General features: G+C 41.6%; 3 protein-coding genes across 4 annotated transcripts; 2 read left to right on the plus strand and 1 right to left on the minus strand.

Annotated features, from left to right (window-relative positions):
* Positions 1 to 105: 105 nt before the first annotated feature.
* Positions 106 to 2,539, minus strand: LOC115207169 (uncharacterized protein PFB0315w-like). The gene is made up of 3 exons (XM_029774152.1): positions 2,520 to 2,539; positions 669 to 1,914; positions 106 to 572 (listed from the first exon to the last, which is right to left on the minus strand). The coding sequence occupies exons 1-3, from the start codon at positions 2,537 to 2,539 to the stop codon at positions 165 to 167; spliced, it is 1,674 nt and encodes a 557-aa protein (XP_029630012.1). The 3' UTR covers positions 106 to 164.
* Positions 2,540 to 2,824: 285 nt separating this feature from the next.
* On the plus strand, positions 2,825 to 6,301 carry LOC115207062 (sp110 nuclear body protein-like). Of its 2 annotated transcripts, XM_029774072.1 has the most exons (4): positions 2,825 to 3,203; positions 3,889 to 4,083; positions 4,266 to 4,399; positions 6,163 to 6,301. In XM_029774072.1, exons 1-4 carry the CDS (start codon positions 3,182 to 3,184, stop codon positions 6,184 to 6,186), a joined length of 375 nt encoding a protein of 124 aa, XP_029629932.1. In that variant the 5' UTR covers positions 2,825 to 3,181; the 3' UTR covers positions 6,187 to 6,301. The 2 variants fall into 2 exon arrangements, with proteins under 2 accessions (XP_029629932.1, XP_029629933.1); XM_029774073.1 differs by lacking the exon at positions 4,266 to 4,399.
* Positions 6,302 to 12,608: 6,307 nt separating this feature from the next.
* On the plus strand, positions 12,609 to 22,958 carry LOC115207247 (membrane-spanning 4-domains subfamily A member 4A-like). Its single transcript, XM_029774221.1, has 7 exons — positions 12,609 to 12,803; positions 12,901 to 13,017; positions 13,546 to 13,602; positions 13,919 to 14,050; positions 14,358 to 14,480; positions 18,644 to 18,733; positions 22,510 to 22,958. Exons 1-7 carry the CDS (start codon positions 12,624 to 12,626, stop codon positions 22,594 to 22,596), a joined length of 786 nt encoding a protein of 261 aa, XP_029630081.1. The 5' UTR covers positions 12,609 to 12,623; the 3' UTR covers positions 22,597 to 22,958.
* Positions 22,959 to 23,282: the final 324 nt, after the last annotated feature.

Consider the following 23,282-nt stretch of genomic DNA (forward strand, 5'->3'; position numbering starts at 1 on the left):
CAAGTTCAGGGAGTGAATACATTTAATAAATAAATGAACAAAACAAGAAACACAAACAGCGCACCGACATGAAACGGCAACAATGACGACTAGGGAAGAAACCAAAGGGAGTGACATATAAAGGGCAGGTAATCAAGGAGGTGATGGAGTCCAGGTGAGCGTCATTAGGTGGTGATAGGTGTGCGCCCAAACGAGCAGCCTGTTGACCTAGAGGGTGGAGAGGGAGCACACGTGACACCTATTGAATAAAAACTGCAAAGCCTGTTACGCACCTTGTTATGCACCTTGTTCCGCACCTTGTTATGCACCTTGTTCCGCACCTTGTTATGCACCTTGTTACGCACCTTGTTCCGCACCTTGTTATGCACCTTGTTATGCACCTTCTTACGCACCTTGTTCCGCACCTTGTTATGCACCTTGTTCCGCACCTTGTTATGCAGCTTGTTATGCACCTTGTTCCGCACCTTGTTCCGCACCTTGTTATGCACCTTGTTCCGCACCTTGTTATGCACCTTGTTATGCACCTTGTTCCGCACCTTGTTATGCACCTTGTTCCGCACCTTGTTATGCACCTTGTTATGCACCTTGTTATGCAGCTTGTTATGCACCTTGTTCCGCACCTTGTTATGCACCTTTTTATGCACCTTGTTATGCAGCTTGTTATGCACCTTGTTCCGCACCTTGTTATGCACCTTGTTCCGCACCTTGTTATGCACCTTGTTATGCACCTTGTTCCGCACCTTGTTATGCACCTTGTTCCGCACCTTGTTATGCACCTTGTTCCGCACCTTGTTATGCACCTTGTTATGCACCTTGTTATGCACCTTGTTATGCACCTTGTTCCGCACCTTGTTATGCACCTTGTTCCGCACCTTGTTATGCACCTTGTTATGCACCTTGTTCCGCACCGTGTTATGCACCTTGTTCCGCACCTTGTTCCGCACCGTGTTATGCACCTTGTTCCGCACCTTGTTATGCACCGTGTTATGCACCTTGTTATGCACCGTGTTATGCACCTTGTTATGCACCTTGTTCCGCACCGTGTTATGCACCTTGTTCCGCACCTTGTTATGCACCTTGTTACGCACCGTGTTATGCACCTTGTTATGCACCTTGTTATGCACCTTGTTATGCACCTTGTTATGCACCTTGTTCCGCACCTTGTTATGCACCTTGTTCCGCACCTTGTTATGCACCTTGTTATGCACCTTGTTCCGCACCTTGTTCCGCACCTTGTTATGCACCTTGTTCCGCACCTTGTTATGCAGCTTGTTCCGCACCTTGTTATGCACCTTGTTCCGCACCTTGTTATGCACCTTGTTATGCACCTTGTTCCGCACCTTGTTCCGCACCTTGTTATGCACCTTGTTATGCACCTTGTTCCGCACCTTGTTCCGCACCTTGTTATGCACCTTGTTATGCAGCTTGTTCCGCACCTTGTTCCGCACCTTGTTATGCACCTTGTTCCGCACCTTGTTATGCACCTTGTTCCGCACCTTGTTATGCACCTTGTTATGCACCTTGTTATGCACCTTGTTATGCAGCTTGTTCCGCACCTTGTTATGCACCTTGTTATGCACCTTGTTATGCACCTTGTTCCGCACCTTGTTATGCACCTTGTTCCGCACCTTGTTATGCACCTTGTTCAGCACCTTGTTATGCACCTTGTTCCGCACCTTGTTCCGCACCTTGTTATGCACCTTGTTCCGCACCTTGTTCCGCACCTTGTTATGCACCTTGTTATGCACCTTGTTATGCACCTTGTTCCGCACCTTGTTATGCACCTTGTTCCGCACCGTGTTATGCACCTTGTTCCGCACCTTGTTATGTACCTTGTTATACACCTTGTTATGCACCTTGTTCCGCACCTTGTTCCGCACCTTGTTACCTTCTTCATAAGGTAAGTCTGAATACCTAATAATGAGAAGTGTGAAGGAAAGGCATACATTTCCTAAATTGTAATCGGGCCCATTAAGAATATTTAAATTAATTCTAAACAAGGTGTTTGTTTGGCTTTATTTTATGAAAATGAATAATCTTTTATGCCTATAATGCTACACCGTTACAAAATACCAGCTCGAACCTGCGTGTCCACTATAAAACAGAAGGCGGCTGTTCTGAATGTTCAGACTGAAGCTGATATCATTGTAATTCCATATCACTGGTCTGTTCAGAAACACTGTCTCTTCAGTGAGAGAATTGGCATCAATTGCAATGAAAATGCTCTTTACACTTTGATCCAATGTCTTCCTGATGTCGTTCCATGAAGCTGGCTGCAGATAGCTGATCCTGTGAATAGACTGTTGTAGAAAACTCAGCACTGGGACATAATGTGCTTTAACATGTAACTGATTGGGAAGTGGGGACACTTTTCCTGTTCAACAAATGAGTATAAATCATCTCAGGAAAAGTATAGCGAGTCTGCTCCCTAACCATACAGTCTCATAGAATTAGACACTCCATTCAGTATTATAGAATGAGTATCTTCTTCCTCTAGCTCCTCCTCTTGTGACCTGTACCTGCCTTGGCCTGGTAGCATGTTCAGTCTGGACTGAAAGCCCTCCAGATACAGTGGCTTGCAAAAGTATTTTTCCTATTTTGATGCCTTACAACCTAGAATTAAAATGGATTTTTTGGGGGTTTGTATCATGTGATTTACACAACATGCCTACCACTTTGAAGATGCAAAACAATAAATTAGACAAAAAAATGAAAACTTGAGCGTGCATAACTATTCACCCCTCCAAACTCAATACTTTGTAGAACCACCTTTTGCAGCAATTACAGCTGCAAGTCTCTTGGGGTATGTCTCTATACGCTTGGCACATCTAACCACTGTTTTTTCCCCCCCATTCTTCAAGGCAAAACTACTCCAGCTCATTCAAGTTGTATGGGTTCCCCTGGTGTACAGCAATTTTTAAGTAATGCCACAGATTCTCAATTGGATTGAGGTCTGGGCTTTGACTAGGCCATTCCAAGACATTTAAATGTTTCTCCTTAAACCACTCGAGTGTTGCTTTAGCAGTATACTTAGGGTCATTGTCCTGCTGGAAGGTGAACCTCCGTCCCAGTCTCAAATCTCTGGAAGACTGAAACAGGACAGAAAAAGAGGAAACAGAAGATAAGCTAGTGTGCTAAGAAGGAGGAACAGCCCAGCACGTCCACCCTCAGTCAGAAGAGGATGGTCCAGAGGCTGACCTACGGTGAGTCCCAGGCTGGGTGGGGGGGAGAGGAGGCCTTGAGTTAGAAAGTCTAAAGTCCCTCTGTAACTTCAAACATACACTACAGCTGCAAGCAGCAATGCCCGGGGTTCAGCTGTGGGCCCAATGTGTCACCAACAGGACAAAGAGGACACGCTTGCCAAATATCAAAACTCAAAATCCAACTGATTATGCAATATGCTTTCGATGTATTTTGGACTATTTTTAATCATGTTGACTACTTTAAACGTCTTCTTCTCCAGAACCGCTGGACCGATCGGCACCAGTAATGAACTTATTCTCTTCATTCATTATTGCAGGAATAGTATTACTGGCATTGCTTTTCTTATATGTTAATTTTCTCAACTACTATACATGTGATAAACATCATAAAATCCTATAGCTTTTACCATGTGTCAGAAACGATTGGAGGTACTGGGAACACTGTCTGCATTTAAAATAATACCTTATACACTATGTGACTCTGATCAAAAGTTGTGCGCTAAATTGGGTATATACTACACTCTTCTAAAAAATTGTAAAAGCCAGAAGCTGAAAGGGTTATTTGGCTGTTCTCATAGGAAAACTCTTTGAAGAACCCTTTTGGATTCCAGGTTAAAAAAAAAACATTTTGGGGTCCATGTTTCTTTCCACAGAGGGTTTTGACCTGTCTTTCTCTGTGCTCTAGTGTCGGGTCAGAAGAGTACACATAAGTCACAGCGCTGGGTGATCCCGATGGAGCTCCCAGTCCCGATGGAGCTCCCAGTCCCGATGGAGCGCCCAGTCCCGATGGAGCGCCCAGTCCCAGCTGAGCTCCTGGTGGAGCTCCCGGTCACCTGTGGGGACAAAGACGGCATGCTCAACAGGGACAAGCTGGCCAAAGGTGAGTGGTTCGGCCTGAATAACCTTGCCTAAGACCTTAACACTAACACTGGGGTTCTATAATACCACTGAGTCACTGAGTGTTCATTTAAATCTTGAATCAAAACTATAAATGTTATATTTGAGGAAAAATATAAAACCCGAGTATGTATGATATCTGACTTCCTCATTGGTCTGTCTCAGGGGAAAGTTGCATTTTGGTCCAGGGTCATTGGTTAACCCCCAGTAGGTTTGAGGAGTTTGGGGGGAAGAAGAGCAGTAAGAACTGGAAGTACAGTGTCCGCTGTAGAGACACCACTCTGGGAAAACTGATCCAGGTATAGCATATAGCTGATTTTCATACACTTATCAAGCCCATAAGATTTGTACAATATTGCCATATACTACGCTCTTGGTCTAGATGTTGGCCTACAATCACTTTCCTCCTTAAAGGGCAATAACAGAACATTTGTCTATGTTGCTAAACCCCTCTGACTCGTTGTTGGAATGTCTGTCAAAGTGCCCCTCATTAAGGGAGAGCGAGGTAGAGCGAGAGCGAGAGCTACGTTACAGAGCTAGGATAGAACGCACATCTACGGAAAATGTAAACGTTCAGTCACAGCGAAAACACTAAATTGGGGAAGTCTTATCGATTTTGAAATATGGCATATACATTTTCTGTGATACATTTGGGTAGCGGGTTCACAGTTTTATCTTTTCTGAGATCTCTGCTAAGCAAGGAGGAAAAAGCAGCCAGCTCATGCAACAACACACACAGGAGGTGGCTACTCATAAATACAACACATCGGCAGTTTTCAAAATGGCCTACGTCAGACTTTAGCACATCACCAGACCCAACACAACGCGCCTTTTACTGTATTGTCAGAAGCAACATCAGACCCCGGTAGTTGCCTATTTAATTGGTCTCTTTCAATGCTCTGGATACCAAGCTGTGCTCTTTGAAGATGGCATCGTAGCCACACAAATACATTAGAAGATAATTGTTGATCTGATCAGAAACGCTGCGCTCACAACCTTTATCTCCTAAATAATGTCGCTGGTGTATTTTGTTAGAATTTTGGATTATATTGTGCAATAGGCTATAAGGTTTTTACCAGCTGTGAGTCCTTCCAGGATCGAGTACCGTGCACAAAACAAGACACATAACGAGCTCGAGGAATGTATACTGAAGCAAAGTCTCACCCACATCAGAACCTAGGCTATCTATCATATTTGCAACAGAAATTAATTTACAAGGTTATGTTCGATGTCAGCTGGCTACTATAGGAAAGTTACTATCTAATGAAACATTTTTTACATAAATTAGCCTTTAATTTTATGAAGTGAACGTTATGTTACACAATCACTTGTCTTTCTTTCCCTCTCATTTTAGTAGATATATATTGCCTTGATGATGATCAGATCACACCATTCACCGGGGGGCCTAACATACAGTCAGAGAGGGAAGATAAACAATGTTGATTAGCAGGGGAAATCATGGACGTCACCAGGACCTGGTGTAAAAAAAAACAAAAAAAACATGGTGAACTGAATGCGCCACTGAATGCGCCATTTCTCAGAATGGTGATATGTCTCACAAGATCACTTAATAATTAATTAGTATTCTACATAACAACCCCACTAATAGCATGATAATACCAGGCTATGGTTATACCAAAAACACCATGTAATTTCTTATGACAATTTAGGATGATTGTGCTGAAATGTTGCTTTTTTATACCATGCAGTGGCAGTGTTTAACTATCTGCTCTAGAATGTGACTAGTTCAGCCAGTTAGCCACTCTTACTTACATCCGTCAAGATCAAAATGCATATTCCCATGAAACTGATAAGGATCAAATTGTTGACATGCATGCATTATATATTTTGTTTACATTGTTTGCTAACTAATATGATATAATATTGTGACACAAATTAATGTCAGAATTACATTCAAAACAGCGCCACCTCCTGGACAGTGGTGGAGCTGTTCCTCACTTGCCCTGAATGAGGCGTCACCAGTGCATATGTTGAAGTTGTTGTAGTTTATACATACTGATATTACAGTTATGTAATATTGTGGAAACTATGTTCTTTTTAGGTTGGGGCATCATTCTGTGGATGAACCCTCCATATTGGTGCCCTTACGACATATAAAGATCTGGACAACTGCAGCAGAAAAAAGTACAAGAAGAGACATCTCTCCCCCTCTCTCCCTTCTCTCTCTCTCTCTCTCTCCCCCTCTCTCCCTTCTCTCTCTCTCTCTCCCCCTCTCTCCCTTCTCTCTCTCTCGCTCCCTTTCCTCTCTCTCTCCCCCTCTCTCCCTTCTCTTTCTTTTTCTCTCGCTCCCTTTCCTCTCTCTCTCTCTCTCTCTCTCTCTCTCTCTCTCCCCCCTCTCTCCCTTCTCTTTCTCTCTCTCTCGCTCCCTTTCCTCTCTCTCTCTCTCTCTCTCTCTCTCTCTCTCTCTCTCTCCCCCTCTCTCCCTTCTCTTTCTCTTTCTCTCGCTCCCTTTCCTCTCTCTCTCTCTCTCTCTCTCTCTCTCTCTCCCTTCTCTTTCTCTTTCTCTCACTCCCTTTCCTCTCACTCTCTCTCCTTGTCTTCCTTCTCTCTCTCTCTTTCTCTCTTCTCTCTCTTCTTGTCCTCCTCTTTCTCTCTCTCAAGATCCATCGTTCCACTCTTATGTGTCTGCGTCTCCTGTCCCTCCCGGGCTTCCGTCTGAGTGATGTCCTGAGGGAGTCTCTGTCCCAGGACCCCCTGGAGAGTGTGGCCCCACCTGCTCTCTTTACAACACCTCTCTTTGCTGGACCGTCGCCTGAAAACCATCCTGCAGGCTGTACACCTGTCTGGAGTACCATGAGGATTTACAGGGATATGATGTTAACTTATACCGCCACTAGACAATAATAAAGACTGTACATCCATTTGCAAAACCATCACTGCAAGACGTCTATCATTGGATTCAGCTGTGGTTGATGATAAGATGATTGTATTTATCAATTAATCCGTTAATTATTTGTGTACATTCATGGCACAGTTTAACTGCATTTGTTGCCTTGTGAAATTAAAAGAAAGAGAGAGTGTTGTGTCATTACAAGGGTGGCGTAGTGTTACTGGAGTTTTCAGACAGTAAGGCCATATGATCACAACAATGTCAGTACTCAGTAGAAAGAGAATGCAGTATATCAGGAATTTATGGTAAATATTAAAATCATAAGTAATACAAATGAATATAAATACATTTCCCTAATAAATGACTGGAAGATTATATATAGAGCGTGTGACTCTCTTCATTTCTATAGCTCATAGCTTATTCGCCATGAGTCAGCACCTCTAAATAAAATAATTTTCTCTGGGCCAGCTCATGTTTTTTACCAGAATATTAAAATCATACCAACCTCCTCATTGTTTCAATAGCAACAGATTAAACCACTCAAACAGGTTCCTTCCACTCATGTGTTGTGTGTGTGTGTGTGCGGTTGTTTTCCTACATTATCTGGACCCCAATGTCCAAACATTTCACCTGAATGTCCTGAAAAGGTAAACAAAACTTTTTTTTGAAAACTCTTTACTTTTTTCAGGTCCGGAAAAAAGTAAAGCTTAAGGGTTAGATTTAAGGTTTGGGGTTTGAGGTTAATGCTAAAGTTTTTGGGGTTAGGGTTAAGGAAAATAGGATTGTTCATGCTCAAAAATGTTTACACTATATATACACATCCTTCCCTCCTTTGTGAAGATTTCCAACTCTGTAACAACCACCACTAATGGGGCGGGGGTCATCCCACAGGGAACGCAACAAGGGTCACTTCTACCCCTCAAAGGAAGGCAGTCAGCCAGACAAACTGAAGGTCACCCCATCACTGGGACATACGTCTCCTTAGTGCTGAGAAGATTCAGGGCATGGCAATCCAAAAGCGCTGAGGCTAAAAATTTCTGTTTTACGTAATTTTTTGTTTAACGTATTAGAATAGAAAAATGCATTTCCTGCTTTGTACTTTGTTTTTCTCCCGCAGACTTAAACAAATATTTAATTTGACGTAATGCTTTAAACAGTTGAAGTCGGAAATTTATATACACCTTAGCCAAATACATTTTAAACTCAGTTTTTCACAATTCCTGACATTTAATCCTAGTAAAGATTCCCTGCCTTAACCTCTATGGGCTATGTGGGACGCAAGCGTCCCACCCCTGGTACACCCTATCAACAACAGGTGAAATATCAAGAGCGCCAAATTTGAAAACAATTAAATGTCATAATTCTAATTTCTCAAACATACAACTATCTTACACCCTTTGAAAGATAAACATCTCCTTAATCTAACCACGTTGTCCGATTTCAAAAAGGCTTTACGGCGAAAGCATAAAGTTAGATTATGTTAGGAGAGTACATTGACAATAGCTGTGTGTAATGTTTTGTCAATTCAAAGACAGGCGTCACCAAAAGCAGAAAACCAGCTAAAATTATGCACTAACCTTTTACAATCTCCATCAGATGACACTCCTAGGACATTATGTTAGACAATACATGCATTTTTTGTTCTATCAAGTTCATATTTATATCCAAAAACAGCGTTTTACTATGGCGTTGATGTTGAGGAAATCGTTTCCCTCCAATAACCGCCAGTCAATCAGCACAACAAATTAAATAATTACTATTCGAAAACATTGGTAAAATATTATATTGTCATTCAAAGAATTAGAGATTTACATCTCTTGAACGCAACCGGATTGCCAGATTTAAAAATAACCTTACTGGGAAATCACACTTTGCAATAATCTGAGCACTGCGCCCAGAAAAATACGCTTTGCGATACAGACTAAGCGCCATGTTGGAGAGATCTAAAATCGAAAATACTATGTAAATAATCCATTACCTTTGATTCTCTTCATCAGATGTCACTTCCAGGAATGCCAGGTCCATAACAAATGTAGTTTTGTTCGAAAAAGCTCATAATTTATGTCCAAAAAGCTCCGTGTTGTTAGCACATGATCTATGCCCGCCGGACTTCTCTTCATGAACGAGGGGGAAAAAAATATTTACGTTCGTTCAAACATGTCAAACGTTGTATAGCATAAATCATTAGTGCCTTTTTTAACCAGAACATGAATAATATTCAGATCCCAAATGGTTGACACCTTTAACAAAGAAAGGCATGTTGCCCTACGTCCCTTCCACAAAAAGTGTCAAATGCTAACACCACAACCATGTCTTTCCAGGAGACATGAAGTACCAGCAAATCTTCTACAAGAGGTCCAAACGGTTGGTGGTTAAGGTCCACGAGCCCTACACCACTTCCGACAGTCTTACCCAGGTGGCCGTACACCGCTGACTGGACTTTTCCACAAGCACTTTACTTTCACAGCCCACCATGCCAAACACCATTGCCAGTGTACCGAAGCCTAATAAAGGACAATAAAGTATGGATATTTTCGACCAATCCTCAAAATTTGTCTGCTTTATGGATTCACAGAAGATATTGTAGCAAGATCAATGGTGTGGGGATTCCACATCACCATGTTCAATAATAAAACAGGTACAAATAGACTGCAAAGGGGAAGTTTATTAGGGGTTTTGGTACACAGGGAAAGAAGGGGGAATTCAATCACCTCACAGTCCACAAGCCGTTCTCTTTGTCCGTTCCGTTTTCCAGGGGTAATCCTCACACTCGGGTCCTCAGCCAATCCGGTCTGGTACACAGGGGGTGTAGTCCGACAGTCCAGGTCACAATGATTTTTTTTTTTGTCTCTCACTCTTCATACCTCTCTTCTCACTCACTCACTCTTCATACCACACTCACTCACTCACTCACTCTTCATACCACACTCACTCACTCACTCACTCACTCACTCACTCACTCACTCACTCACTCACTCACTCACTCTTCATACCTCCCTTGTCTCTCACTCTTCCTACCTCTCTTCTCACTCACTCTTCATACCTCCCTTGTCTCTCACCTCCTCTGCCCCTTTGTGCAGGCTGCTTCCTCCTTAACTTCTTAAGGTATAGGGGGGCAGTATTTTCACGGTCGGATGAAAAACGTACCCAAATTAATCTGGTTACTACTCTGGCCCAGAAACTAAAATATGCATATTATTAGTAGATTTGGATAGAAAACACTCTGAAGTTTCTAAAACTGTTTTAATGGTGTCTGTGAGTATAACAGAACTCATATGGTAGGCAAAAACCTGAGAAAAATTCAACCAGGAAGTGGAAGATCTGAGAATTGTAGTTCTTCTTTCTAATCCCTATCGAAACTACAGTGTCTGTGGGGTCACGTTGCACTTCCTAAGGCTTCCATTGGCTGTCAACAGCCTTCAGAAAGTTCTTTCAGCCTTCTCCTGTTACTGGGCAGATAATAGTAGCTCAGTCAATGAGTGGACTGCCTATGGACAAAGAACTTAGTGATGCGCGATCCCGAGAGCGCGCCGTTCCTTCTTTTTCTCCTGGAATGAATACGCTATTGTCCGGTTGGAATATTATTGCAATTTTACTTTACAAATAGCCTAAAGATTGATTGCAAACAACGTTTGACATGTTTCTGCTAACGGTAATGGAACATTTTGACTTTTCGTGTCTGGAATCACGCTCGCGCATTATGCCTTTGGATAGTGACCTGAACGCACGAACAAAACTGAGGTATTTGGACATAAATATGGAGTATTTCGAACAAAAACAACATTTATTGTTGAAGTAGCAGTCCTGGGAGTGCATTCTGACGAAGATCAGCAAAGGTAAGAGAATATTTATAATACTAATTCTGAGTTTAGGTGACCCCAGAACTTGGCGGGTGTCTGTATAGCTTGCTTTGATGGAGAGCTATGTACTCAGAATATTGAACAATGTGGTTTCGCCGAAAAGCTATTTTAAAATCTGACACAGCGGTTGCATAAAGGAGTACTGTATCTATAATTCTTAAAATAATTGTTATGTATTTTGTCAACGTTTATGATGAGTATTTTTGTAAATTGATGTGCACATTCACCGGAAGTTTTTGGTGGGAATACATTTTCTGAACATCATGCGCCAATGTAAAATGCAGGTTTTTGGATATAAATATGAACTTTATCGAACAAAACATACATGTAGTGTGTAACATGATGTCCAAGGAGTGTCATCTGATGAAGATCGTCAAAGGTTAGTGCTTCATTTAGCTGTGTTTTGGGTTTTTGTGACATATATCCTTGCTTGGAAAATGGCTGTGTGGTTATTTTTGTCTATGTACTCTCCTAACATAATCTAATGTTTTGCTTTCGCTGTAAAGCCTTTTTGAAATCGGACAATGTGATTACATTAAGGAGAAGTGTATCTTTAAAATGGTGTAAAATAGTCGTATGTTTGAGAAATTGAAATTATGAGATTTTTGCTGTTTTGTATTTTGCGCCATACTATTTCACTGGCTGTTGCACGTCCAACCTAGCCCAGAGAAGTTAATCCCCAAGCACTCCCTGGCTTAACGACCACAGCTTTTCCTCGTTGAGGTAGGAAGTCCATATAACACTTGGGGTTGGAGCCAGCTACCTGCAAGATCTCTCCTCAATTAATGTAAACTTTTGTACATCGTGCTGGTCCGTACAATTGACCTTATCCAATATTAGGAGTTGCAGAATAGGTACTATCTGGTATAGCACAGAGAATGTTCGACCAACCTTAGCTGTCACGTCCTGACCAGTATAAGGGTTAATTGGTATTGTAGTTTGGTCAGGACGTGGCAGAGGGTATTTGTTTTATGTGGTTCGGGGTGGTGGTTTTGTAGAAGGGTATTTGATTTATGTATTCTGGGGTTTTTGGGCACTGTTCTGTGTTTATGTATTTCTATGTTTAGTCTAGTTAGTTGTATTTCTATGTTTAGGTTAATGGGGGGTTGGACCCTCAATTGGAGGCAGGTGCCTTCTCGTTGCCTCTGATTGAGAGTCCTATATATGGGTATGTGTTTGGTTTAGTGTTTGTGGGAGATTGTCTCTTGTTTTGTGTGTCTATACATGACAAGACTGTTTTGTTGATCGTTCGTTCTTTTGTTTGTTATTTTGGTGTTCTTTTTGAGTTAAAATAAACTACAAGATGAGCATCCACATTCCTGCTGCGTTTTGGTCCTCCATTCCAGACGACAACCGTGACATTAGCGATGCCGTCTTCGTCCTCAATTGGTGGAAACAGGAGTCTCAATGTCTGTGTCCAGTTGTGTTTGAATTTAGAAAATGCTCCGTTATTAAAATAAAAACATTTTTGCTCCATGAAGTAATCCAACAGTGTACGTCATTGATTGAGACAGGTGAGTGTCCACCCCAAAGTGCCGCAGGTCATTATGACACACACACACACACACACACACACACACACACACACACACACACACACACACACACACACACACACACACACACACACACACACACACAGCCTATATTCAATGGAGAGAGTTCAAAGTTTCATGAGTGGCTGACACACTTGCTATTCATGACAGTCTCATGTAACTTATTATCAGGAAGTCCCAGGTAAAGTATAAAGCATAACACACAACAACCAGTCACATCCTCTCTTACACAAACATCCTTCCCATCTCTGTGAAGATGTCCAGCTCTCAAACAACCACCACTAATGGGGTAGTGGTCATCACCCATGTCTACCACTATGGGAACGGGGTGGGGGTCCCGGGGGTGGAGGGGGTCGCTTCTACCCCTCACTGTCTGGGACAGACGGTTTTCTCAGTGCTGGGAAGTTTCCGGGCAGGGCATCCAAAAGCGCTTGGGGTAAGAATTTTCAAATTAAAATGACAATTTTGGTTGAATGTAATGGAAGAACAGAAAAAATTAATTTCCTGCTTTGCGCTTTGTTTTCCTCTCACAGGCCGTACAGATCATGATTGGTTTGATGATGCTGGTAACAGGAATTGTGATGGCTGCAGCACCGTGGTTGGATAATTTTGGAGTAGCCAGTGGAATATTTGTCTGGGGATCTATCATTGTGAGTGAGCTGCTTGAGCTGCTCTGTCTAACAATCCTCCCTTACATTTCCTGTCTGCCTGGATGCAAAACAAAACGTCCTCATAATTAAATCATGTCACTTTAAAAAATATATTTATTTAAGTTGAAGTAATGCTTTAAAAATAATGACTTGTCTTAACTAACAATTTGTCTTAACCAATGACTTTTATCAACATATATGTATTTGGCTAGGCCTATGCCATGTATTCACTCATGCATTTTCATTTTGTATTGACTTCTATGTGGGAGTAATTAAACTTGCATTTGAACTTTAGTCATACTGTAGAAATATGTGTGTCTCAAAAGGCACAGTATTCCCTATATAATGCACTATGTAGGGAATAGGGATACAGTATTCATATGGTGCACTATGTAGGGAATAGGGATACAGTATTCATATGGTGCACTATGTAGGGAATAGGGATACAGTATTCATATGGTGCACTATGTAGGAAATAGGGAGCCATTTAGGATGCGCTTGAATAATCTCTTCCTTGTTCCTTCTCAGTATGTAGTTGCAGGCTCTCTCACTGTTGCCGCTGACAACAAACTGAACAAATGTCTGGTTAGTATCAATATTTTTTTCCCCAATAAAGTTTAGGCTTTTGATTTATAAAGTTCCACTCTATTTGACGACATAGAATCTACTGTACGATAGGCACTCATGTTTTTCGTTCATCTGCTTGTTTTCCTCCCAAAACACAAGCAGTGTGGAGGCCACTGGCATTAACTGTGGATTGCCCCTTTAAAGAATCGCAATAATAACAATGATAAGGAATAACAACATACTGAATTCGGTATTGCGTTCAATGCTTCCGAAATGTCCTTCCACAACCAGCCGTTCCCATGTCCTCTTTATGCTCTCTCTCACTGTCCCTTAGGTGAAAGGCTCCCTGGGAATGAATGTTGTCGCCGCGGTTACTGCTCTTACTGGCATCATCCTCCATTCTTTAGACAGTGCTGGGATCATGTTGTACTGTGACTATCCATACGATTTCTGTCAACAGTACTGGGTATATACCAAATGCTTATTCATTTTTAACTTTCATTGGTCAGGAGATAATTGTAAATTGATAAAGGGGTATTTATATAATCTTTTATATTGTACTGTTGAATATTTTTTATTAGGCTAATTTAAATTATGCCTACATGTGACATTGGCAACATGAAAGCAATAGTAAGGTAGATAACTGTTATAAAGTTTGTTTATAGTTCATTTTAGTCGACATTGAAACTGAAAGTTGACAAAGTGTTCATAATTGCTCCAAAATGGCGGTGTAGTCTAGTTAACTGCTGTTTCCTGTTCCTCTCTGTCTATAGGTCAGGTCCCAGGGAATATCCGGTGTTTTGGCTGTTTTCTCCTTGCTGGAGTTCATAGTGTCCATCTGTGTCTCGTCATTCGCCTGCAGAGCTGTCTGCCTGTGCTGCCATTCCACCTCTGAGGTGAGTCTATAGACTTAGATTTCTGTCCAATTTTTTTTTTTTTTACAAAATGTTGTAAATCTCAAGGTTATTTACATTACCCAAGTTCTCTGATATTATGGAGTTAAGTACATATTTCACAAGTGGAATTTCATTCCAAAAGTCTCACTTTGGGGTCACTAGCCATTCCAGCCCGTGGGGCTACCGTGCGTAAGAGCGCAGTCAAAAGTGTGCCATAGAGCAGCGGTCCCCGACCGGTTTAATGTCAGACAATATTTTCACTGACCGGCCTTTAAGGTGTGGCGGATAAATACACAAAATAAAATGATTCGACCGGCATAAAAACTGTGGTATTTATTAAATATAATAATAAACGTGAATCCACTGTGTACTCGTATGCAACTTTATTAGCAGCGTCCTCGTAACATCGCACCAACAACATAACATGAGTAACATCCTCTCTGCCCCCTAACAACTCTCTGTTCGCTATGGTAACGTTTAAACATGCCTTAAAAATAAGATACAACACAAAATCAAATATAAAGTGCATGAAAAATACAACTCACCATAACGCTAAATCAGTGGGAGCCCTGAGCTTGTTTCTCTGCAACGAGACGGTCCCATCTAGGGGTAATGGGAGACAATGACACCCGAAGTGTGTTGCTTATGTCCAGTCTACTCCGTCATTTTGTTTTGGTTGCTGTCACTGCAGAAAATCCCGCTTCACACAAATAGGATGTCGGAAATGGCAACAGGGTTTTCAATGCTGTTGTGGCGATCTCAGGGTATTCTGCTGTGACTTTAATCCAGAACACCGGCAGAGTTGTTGTCTCGAACATACTTTTAAGGCCGCCATCTTTTGCGATCTCCAGCAGTTGATCTTCTTCTTGCATAGACATGCTGGATTCACCTGGTTTGTTGACAAATGGGTCGCGGATCCATTCCTTGGCAGTTCGTGGGTCTTTTGTGTTTGGGATGTAGCGCTCAAACTCTTTTAAAAGCAAAGACAGGTGATCGTGCACCAGCTGGGACAATGAAGGCTCAGTCTCTTCCAAAATCCCTGTGAATGTTTGAAACATGTCAAATATAACTCTGTTCATGCGCCATCCCCACAAATCCAGTTTGGCTCTAAATGCAGTTACTTTATCTGCCAACTTGAAGACAGTTGTCATTTTCCCCTGAAGTGACCGATTGAGTTAATCGAGCAGGTTGAATATGTCGCACAAGTAAGCGAGTTTTGTGACCCATTCCTCGTCACTGAAATGTGCTGCCAGCGGTGACTTTTTTTCTGAGCGAAATCTCTGCAGCGGCTCTCGTAATTCAAACACTCTGGCCAGCGATCTCCCTCGGGATAACCATCTTATTTCTGTGTATAAGAGAAGGTGTCTGTGCTCCGCGTTCATCTCCTCACAGGCGCCAGTTAAGGGCGTGTGCTTTGATGGGGTTAGTAACTTCAACGACATCATTCAATACGCTGTTAAATTCCGGTGGTATTTTTTGCCTAGCCAGCATTTCCCTGTGAATGACACAAGTGGGTCATAGACAGATTGTAACAGAGGGAATCCGGTCATTTTTCAAAATAAAACATCGTTCAGACTCAGATAATAAATAAAACGGAAATAATGTAAGTTATTTATTCTTACTCTGCGGCCCGGTACCAAATGACCCACGGCCGGTACCGCTGCCGTAGAGCATCAGGCAGTGTTGCAAAAGGCTCATGAAGAAACTGAGGGCCAGACTTCTTAATCCAATCGGACAGCTATGAGACAGGTAGGTCTTGTTCCTGCTCTGTGTAGAGTATGGTGTGCTGTACTGGCTATACCTGAAGCTCCGAGAGGATGTTCCCGAGTTCTCCGAAACGAGCTAAGTAAACTACACCATGTGGAGTGAAGGCCGCCCAAAGCCAGAAAGGGCTAAGGGGCATTCGCTGTGAACCCTATAAACCTTATCCTGTATAAAGGGGAGTTAGGCTTTAGAACCCCTTTACTAAAAAATGTGGGAAGTCAGCTAGACGTTCCGCTAGCGGAACCCCTCGACAACATCGTTGAAATGGCAGAGCGCCAAATTCAAATTAAATTACTATAAATATTAAACTTTCATGAAATCACAAGTGCAATACATCAAATTAAAGCTTAACTTGTTGTTAATCCAGCCGCTGTGTCAGATTTCAAAAAGGCTTTACGGCAAAAGCAAACCATGCGAATATCTGAGGACAGCGCCCCATCATACAAATGCATAACAAATCCTTTTCAACCAGGGAGGTGCGTCACGAAAGTCAGAAATAGCGATATAAAAAATGCCTTATCTTTGACGCTCTTCTTCTGTTGGCACTCCAAAATGTCCCAGTTACATCACAAATGATCCTTTTGTTCAATAATGTCTGTCTTTATATCCATAAAACTCAGTTTAGCTGACGCGCTTCAGTCAGAAATCCACTCGGTTTCCCTCCGTCAAGATGCATTCAAAATGAATCCCAAACGTTACTAATAAACTTTTCTAAACAAGTCAAACAACGTTTATAATCAAACCTTAGGTATCCTATTATGCAAATAAACAATAACATTTAAGACGGAGAATCGTTATTGTCTTTACCGGAGATAAACAAAAAGAATGCGCACTCGTCCATGCGCAAGGAAACACTTCAAGCCAAAATGGGAGCCACCTAGAAAACTACAATTTCTGGGTCATTTTTCCAAAAACCAGCATGAAACTCTTTCTAAAGACTGTTGACATCTAGTGGAAGCCCTAGGAACTGCAATTTGGGAGGACAGGGGCTTATAATTATAGTACTAGCCATTGAAAATAGTGGTAAGCTGAATTATTTGGGGGGGGATGGTTTGTCCTCGGGGTTTCGCCTGCCATATCAGTTCTATTATACTCACAGACATAATTTTAACAGTTTTAGAAACTTTAGAGTGTTTTCTATCCAAATCTACCAACAGCATATCCCAGCTTCTGGGCCTGAGTAACAGGCAGTTTACTTTGGGCACACTTTTCACCCGGACGTGAAAATACTGCCCCCAAGCCCGAAGAGGTTAAAGGCAAAAGCAGTAAAGTGATCCATCTTACCAGGGAGTTTGGCGTCGGTAGTGGAACGTACACCGCACAAGGTGTAGATGTGGTTGGCCAGAGATGGCTCCACCTTGGGAGGGCTGCAAAACCCGGATTCCTCCATGTTGTGCAAGTCCAAGTTCACGGCGTCCTTAATTGGCATCTTGCCAGTAAGGGGCTTATCCCACAAACGTTTTTCGGAGACAAGCTGGGACAACAGGAAGCAGTTGCTTCGCGGTGGCTGTACTAGTGGGATGTGTCCTCCCATCGTACAGATCGCTTCTCGGTTTCCGTTCCTCAGGGGAGCCGGCCACTTGATCATATGTCTGGTGGCGGCTCGCTTAAGCTTTATGTGACATATTAGCACAAACCCATTACACCTTTTTGTTCATCTATGACCTAGCCCCTGGTCGTGGGACGAAAGAGCTGACCTGTTGTCTCTCTGCACCCTTGTGTCCAACTAAAGCGCAGACAGTGTTGGAGGGCTGCCTTAATCGACATCCACGTCTTCGGCGCCCGGGGAACAGTGGGTTAACTGCCTTGCTCAGGGGCAGAACGACAGATTTTTACCTTGTCAGCTCTGGAAAACATATCATACGTTTTGCAAATTTGTAACATATTGTACAAATTGAAATTCGTAATATATTGTACAAATTGCAATTCGTAACATATCATACGAAATGGACGATGGACATCCACAAATCAATTTAAACCATATGCAACATAATATATCATACTAAATGGAGTTTTTACGTACAGAATCATTTGAAATGCTCTTTGATCACTTTGGTCATGTGGAGAAAATCAAGAACCAGTGGACAGTGAGTGGGAGAGTATCGCTTTTATACAGGGTAACATTTTGAGACTTTTGGAACAAAATCTCACAGAATAAGTAATTGAAACAGATCTACATATACATGTAAGTCTTACTATACTGTAAAACATAAATATTAAACTAAGTCAAGTATGTTCTGGCAACTGTAAGAGCATTGAGCGTCCAAGGCACCTCAAATAGCAGGAGGAGAACAATCAAGCTGAATGAAACTGTTACTATCATGTTTACATGAATACACTGTATTTTTGTTTAAGCAAAGACTTGAAATGGACTTAAAATGGACATGTCTGTTTTTTAGCAAGTGTCCTCCACTGTGTGTCAAATACCGATACCTCATGGCAGCATGACTCCAAGCAACGCACCTTACCCTCCTCAGAACAACTACGAGATATGACACCTTGGCCGGTTGAATTTCAGGGTTGCCATGTGAAATAGGTGGCTCGACATGAATATCATTTTTTTTAAATATAAAAATAAGATCTCACCGGTGTCCTAGTAACTGAGTTTCTTGAGTCATTTAAAACATCCATTGCTACATTCATTTGAAATTGGCCACTGTGGTATCGGCTCGAGGGGGAATATAGATGGTTCAGTGGGACTCATATGTTGACTGAAAATAGTGTACATTTTACACTTTCAGACTTTCAAAGTTAAATGTATACCATTGATTTTGCTGTGTACAATAAAGCTACATTACACATGCTACAGTATCTACAATTTAAACTGATTACTGGGTGTAGCCTACAGAGTCAAAATTGTATATATCTAAGATCATAATATTTAATCATTGCAGAATCTCTTTCTTGGCATCCCAAATGACACCCGATTCACTACATAAGCCCTGGTCAAAAGGAGTGCACTATATCAGGAATAGGGTGCCACTTGGGATGCCAAGAAAAGTGGTAATCTATTGGCAGGCACGACTCAGGCCTGTACTCTACACCAGTGTGACATAACCAACCAGAGCTGCAATAGGGCTATACTAAATAAACCATTGCCATATATGGATCTGTGCCATTCACTTTGAACTGGACTGTTTTAACATGAAACGAGAGCTGCATGTAGCCACGTGTGCACATTTGTTCATATCCTTTGCTAGTTAGTGAATTATAGGCCAGTTATAGATACTGTAATGACCTGACTAGATCATGAAGGAACAATTGTCCAGACAGAGGATGGAGTTAACGAATGGACGGTTTATTAACACAACTTAACACAGGCTACTGTTTGGCCGTAGCCCACGCCAAATAAATGAAAGGTACCCTACAAACCAACCGTGACCTTCTCTTGTGAAGCCCAGACGTAAGAGAGAGAACAATGGCTAAAACCCGGTCTTAACTTCCAATGCTCCATCCCCCTGCCCAACCCCCCTCCACGCCACTCCGCCAACCACCAGGCTGCCCGGTATCCGAACATTCCAGGCATTCCCGTGATTGGCAGATAGCAAGTTGATTGGCATGAACCCGCGAACACTGGTAAGTACGACACAACCCACTAATAGCCTAACACATAACCCACAACTGTCTGTGCGGGTCGCTACAATACTTTGTACTGTAGTCAGCAATGGGGAAGTGAATGTGTTACGAACCGGCTCAGAGTTCGCAACAAAAGGGAGACAACGTGGAGACAAGGAGTATCAAAAATATAGATTTATTAGATACCATAACTAGCACAACCAAAAACAAGGTGTCTGCATGGAGAGAGTCTCCCCAATGACTGGGGAAGAGGCCTCTTTATCCTGGGACACACCCGAGCCCAGGTGCTTCCCATTTAGCTGACGACCCTTCCAACTCCGCCCACCGGCATCCTTTTTGAACAAAGAGTTGTCCTATGTATTAGAAAGTTAGAACATGACAAAACCAACCAATGGTCAGTCACATAACACTCAGGAACAGGGCACACAAGAGACCGTCTCAGCTACAAATGCAAACAACATCTCCCAACGGTTTAGTCATTTCCCAACGAGAAAAGAAACACAGGATGCACACTTGTATCCGTAACAGAATGCTTCCTAGAAGAGAACAAAACATGTGCATTTCAAGCCATCTTTGAAAAGCGAGTCTTACAGGGGTAGTGTTGTATTTAGAGACAGGCTTGAATAAGCTAAGGAGACAATAGGCAGAGGGTAGAATATTTGGTCTGATTCTCTGTAATAATGGTATGGGGAAAAAATGAATTTTATTTTGTAAAGTGGTTTCTTGCATCAAACAACAACAAAATGTTCAGTCACCTCCTTGTCTGAAGGACAAATGGATCAACAGGTTCATGTCAAGCTCTGCATGTTTTTTTCAAAAGTCTTATGGAATGTAGGTCCTACATGGAACACCACACATTGGCTGCTACTGTAGGCTGAATGATAGAACGGCTATTTCCATGTTAAAAATGTTATGGGATGCATTTTCTCCATTGTTTTTTTATGTTAGGCCACTCTGGTAGGCCTACATTATGATCAAATAACCACACTAGCCTACTTGACCACTGTTAGAACTGTAACTTAAAGCAGGTACAGCCTCAGTGTTCACAGTAAAACTGTAACTTAAAGCAGGTACAGTCTCAGTGTTCACAGTAAACCTGTAACTTAAAGCAGGTACAGCCTCAGTGTTCACAGTAAAACTGTAACTTAAAGCAGGAACAGCCTCAGTGTTCACAGTAAAACTGTAACTTAAAGCGGGTACAGCCTCAGTGTTCACAGTAAAACTGTAACTTAAAGCGGGTACAGCCTCAGTGTTCACAGTAAACATGCGGCAGAAGTTGCACAGAACTTTCAGAAGTTCTGTGCAGCAGACCTGAAATTTGTCATTGCCGATTTGCTGGACGTTGTACTTGCAAATATAGTTCAAATGTTGTACTTGTAGTTTCATCTGACTGGTAGCTTAGCAGGTAGAGTAGGGGCCTATAGAACTTTCAGGGACATGAGGGCATGAGGTCGAAATCTAGTAAAGGCACACTTTTAATTTTTGTTAATGTGAAACCACACTTTCTGCAAATTTTTGTTAAAAAATTTTTGTTTATTTAGTATACAGTAGTATAAGCTTCTGTCTTAAGCATCCTAAATAATGCCATAGATTCAGTTTTTTTTTAAATGGTCAACTGGAAGGCAAAAAATGGAAGCATGATGTGAATCTGGTTTCCAACTAATTTGTAAGCTACTAAAGCCAACCATTTACTGCTGCGCCACAGAGTTTTGCTGGGGGGGAAACATCTGTTAATCAAACGCTGCTATTTATTGTTGACCAGCAGATGTCACTAATGTGCATTGTGAACCGATAATGAATCTCTGAGTAATGAACCGTTTTTCTGCACAATTTGGTGAAAGCTCCGAAGCCTTCAGAAATCCTTGATTTTCCATCACTATTAATGATTGGCCTAGTAAGTGGCCTAGATTTACCCTAACGCAGTGGTGTTAGGAAACTCCTGGTTTACAGGCCACATCAGGCCTGCAAGTCGCATTATACTAATTATGTGTAATTCCTATTGGAATCCAGCCAGAGTTTGGATATCCAACAGTTATATTTCTTTATTTACCTTCAACCTACATTCAGAATGACTGTCAGGATTAGGAAACCTGATTTAAAAAAAACACTACCTAAATAAATGAAACCAGAACAACCATTTCAGTAATGGTCTAATAAATCTAACTAACTGATTGGATTAGTTCAGAAAAATGTATGTTATTTATCTTTGTGTAGCATAAGATTAATCAATCAATCAATGTACATGCAAAAACACATATGAAAATGAATCCTAAAAAAAAAACCATCCTGCAGTAGAGAATGCTTGGAAAGATGATAATGATGGGTGTGGTTTTGATGGGACTATTTTACTCTCCACAGTGTAAAACAATAACTCTGGTTATTAACTCCAACACTGGGGGTTATTTTACACCACTGAGTGTTAATATCAGTCTTACAGAGTGATTGTAAACACTACAAATGTTACACTGAAAAATCAACACGGGCCAATTTGCTGTGTAGTGTCTATCATTTGATGCATCTCAAATAGCATCCTATTCCCTATACTGCACTATATTTCTGACCAGTGCAGTATAGGGGATATGGTGCAGACTCTAGTCAAAAGTAGTGCACTATATATAGAGGAGGGGGTGCAATTTGGGACATAACCATAGTCAAGGTCATATGATGTCCTGTGTTGTTTCCTCTACAGACTGGGAACTACCCAAAGGGTCCTGAGGGAGACGGTATGGGTACAGGGTTTCAACAGAACCACCTGCCTCCTCAATACGATGCCTGAGAAACGGGCCTCGGTGAATCCATTGCTATTTTTCTTGTTGAAATCATGTTCTTATGTAGACCTATGTTTCCGATGCAAGCCAGGCAATGGTTAGCAGCACCACATCACTGATCTGAATAATTTGACAGTTAAATACTGTTAGTGTATTGTAATGTTATATATGATCTTTTGGCTACTATATGGTTAATGTTTTTTTTTTCTGTCTCTCATAATTTTCTATAGAAAAATAGTGGTCTTCATTTATCAACGAAAATCAACCATAGTGTATCCTTTGTCAATGTTTGTAAATGACACGGGCCTGTAATGATGACATTTATTGCAAATACATATCACTGAATAAACGGGGAAAAAATGACAAAGAATCGAGTTTGGAGTCACTTTTGTCTTCTATAGGGTACAATGTAAGTAATGGCAAAGTAATAAAGTAAATAAATTGATATTTTCGGAAGAGTGGTTGAAGGGTCTGAAAACCTCTTGATAAGGAGGGAGCGTTGGATGTTTGCATTGGGCATTAAATCCTTTCTGTATTGAGTTTGTGCAATATTAAGCCTGGAGCCGAGGCTAGTGCAAACAGAGCATGTTGACTTGAATGGGAATATCTGTTTTAAATTATACTGTCAATCCTCCATAGACAAGCTATTGAAATCATAGAAATATAGATATTAGAATAGACATGACCATTTAAG

Source organism: Salmo trutta, chromosome 14 (genome assembly GCF_901001165.1).
Source record: "Salmo trutta chromosome 14, fSalTru1.1, whole genome shotgun sequence".
NCBI classification, from domain to species: Eukaryota; Metazoa; Chordata; class Actinopteri; order Salmoniformes; family Salmonidae; genus Salmo; species Salmo trutta.

Excerpts from the sequence above, each read along its gene's own strand:
- LOC115207169 (XM_029774152.1), bottom strand. The coding sequence starts at position 2,539 with ATGCTACCAGGCCAAGGCAG. Across the intron at positions 1,915-2,519 it reads ATGCTACCAGGCCAAGGCAG|GTATTCAGACTTACCTTATG; the intron begins GTACAGGTCACA and ends TCTCATTATTAG. Across the intron at positions 573-668 it reads ATAACAAGGTGCGGAACAAG|GTGCATAACAAGGTGCGGAA; the intron begins GTGCATAACAAG and ends GTGCATAACAAG.
- LOC115207062 (XM_029774072.1), top strand. The coding sequence starts at position 3,182 with ATGGTCCAGAGGCTGACCTACG. Across the intron at positions 4,084-4,265 it reads CAGGGACAAGCTGGCCAAAG|GGGAAAGTTGCATTTTGGTC; the intron begins GTGAGTGGTTCG and ends GGTCTGTCTCAG. Across the intron at positions 4,400-6,162 it reads CTCTGGGAAAACTGATCCAG|GTTGGGGCATCATTCTGTGG; the intron begins GTATAGCATATA and ends TGTTCTTTTTAG.
- LOC115207247 (XM_029774221.1), top strand. The coding sequence starts at position 12,624 with ATGTCCAGCTCTCAAACAACCACCACTAATGGGGTAGTGGTCATCACC. Across the intron at positions 13,018-13,545 it reads TTGTCTGGGGATCTATCATT|TATGTAGTTGCAGGCTCTCT; the intron begins GTGAGTGAGCTG and ends GTTCCTTCTCAG. Across the intron at positions 18,734-22,509 it reads CTCCTCAGAACAACTACGAG|ACTGGGAACTACCCAAAGGG; the intron begins ATATGACACCTT and ends TTTCCTCTACAG.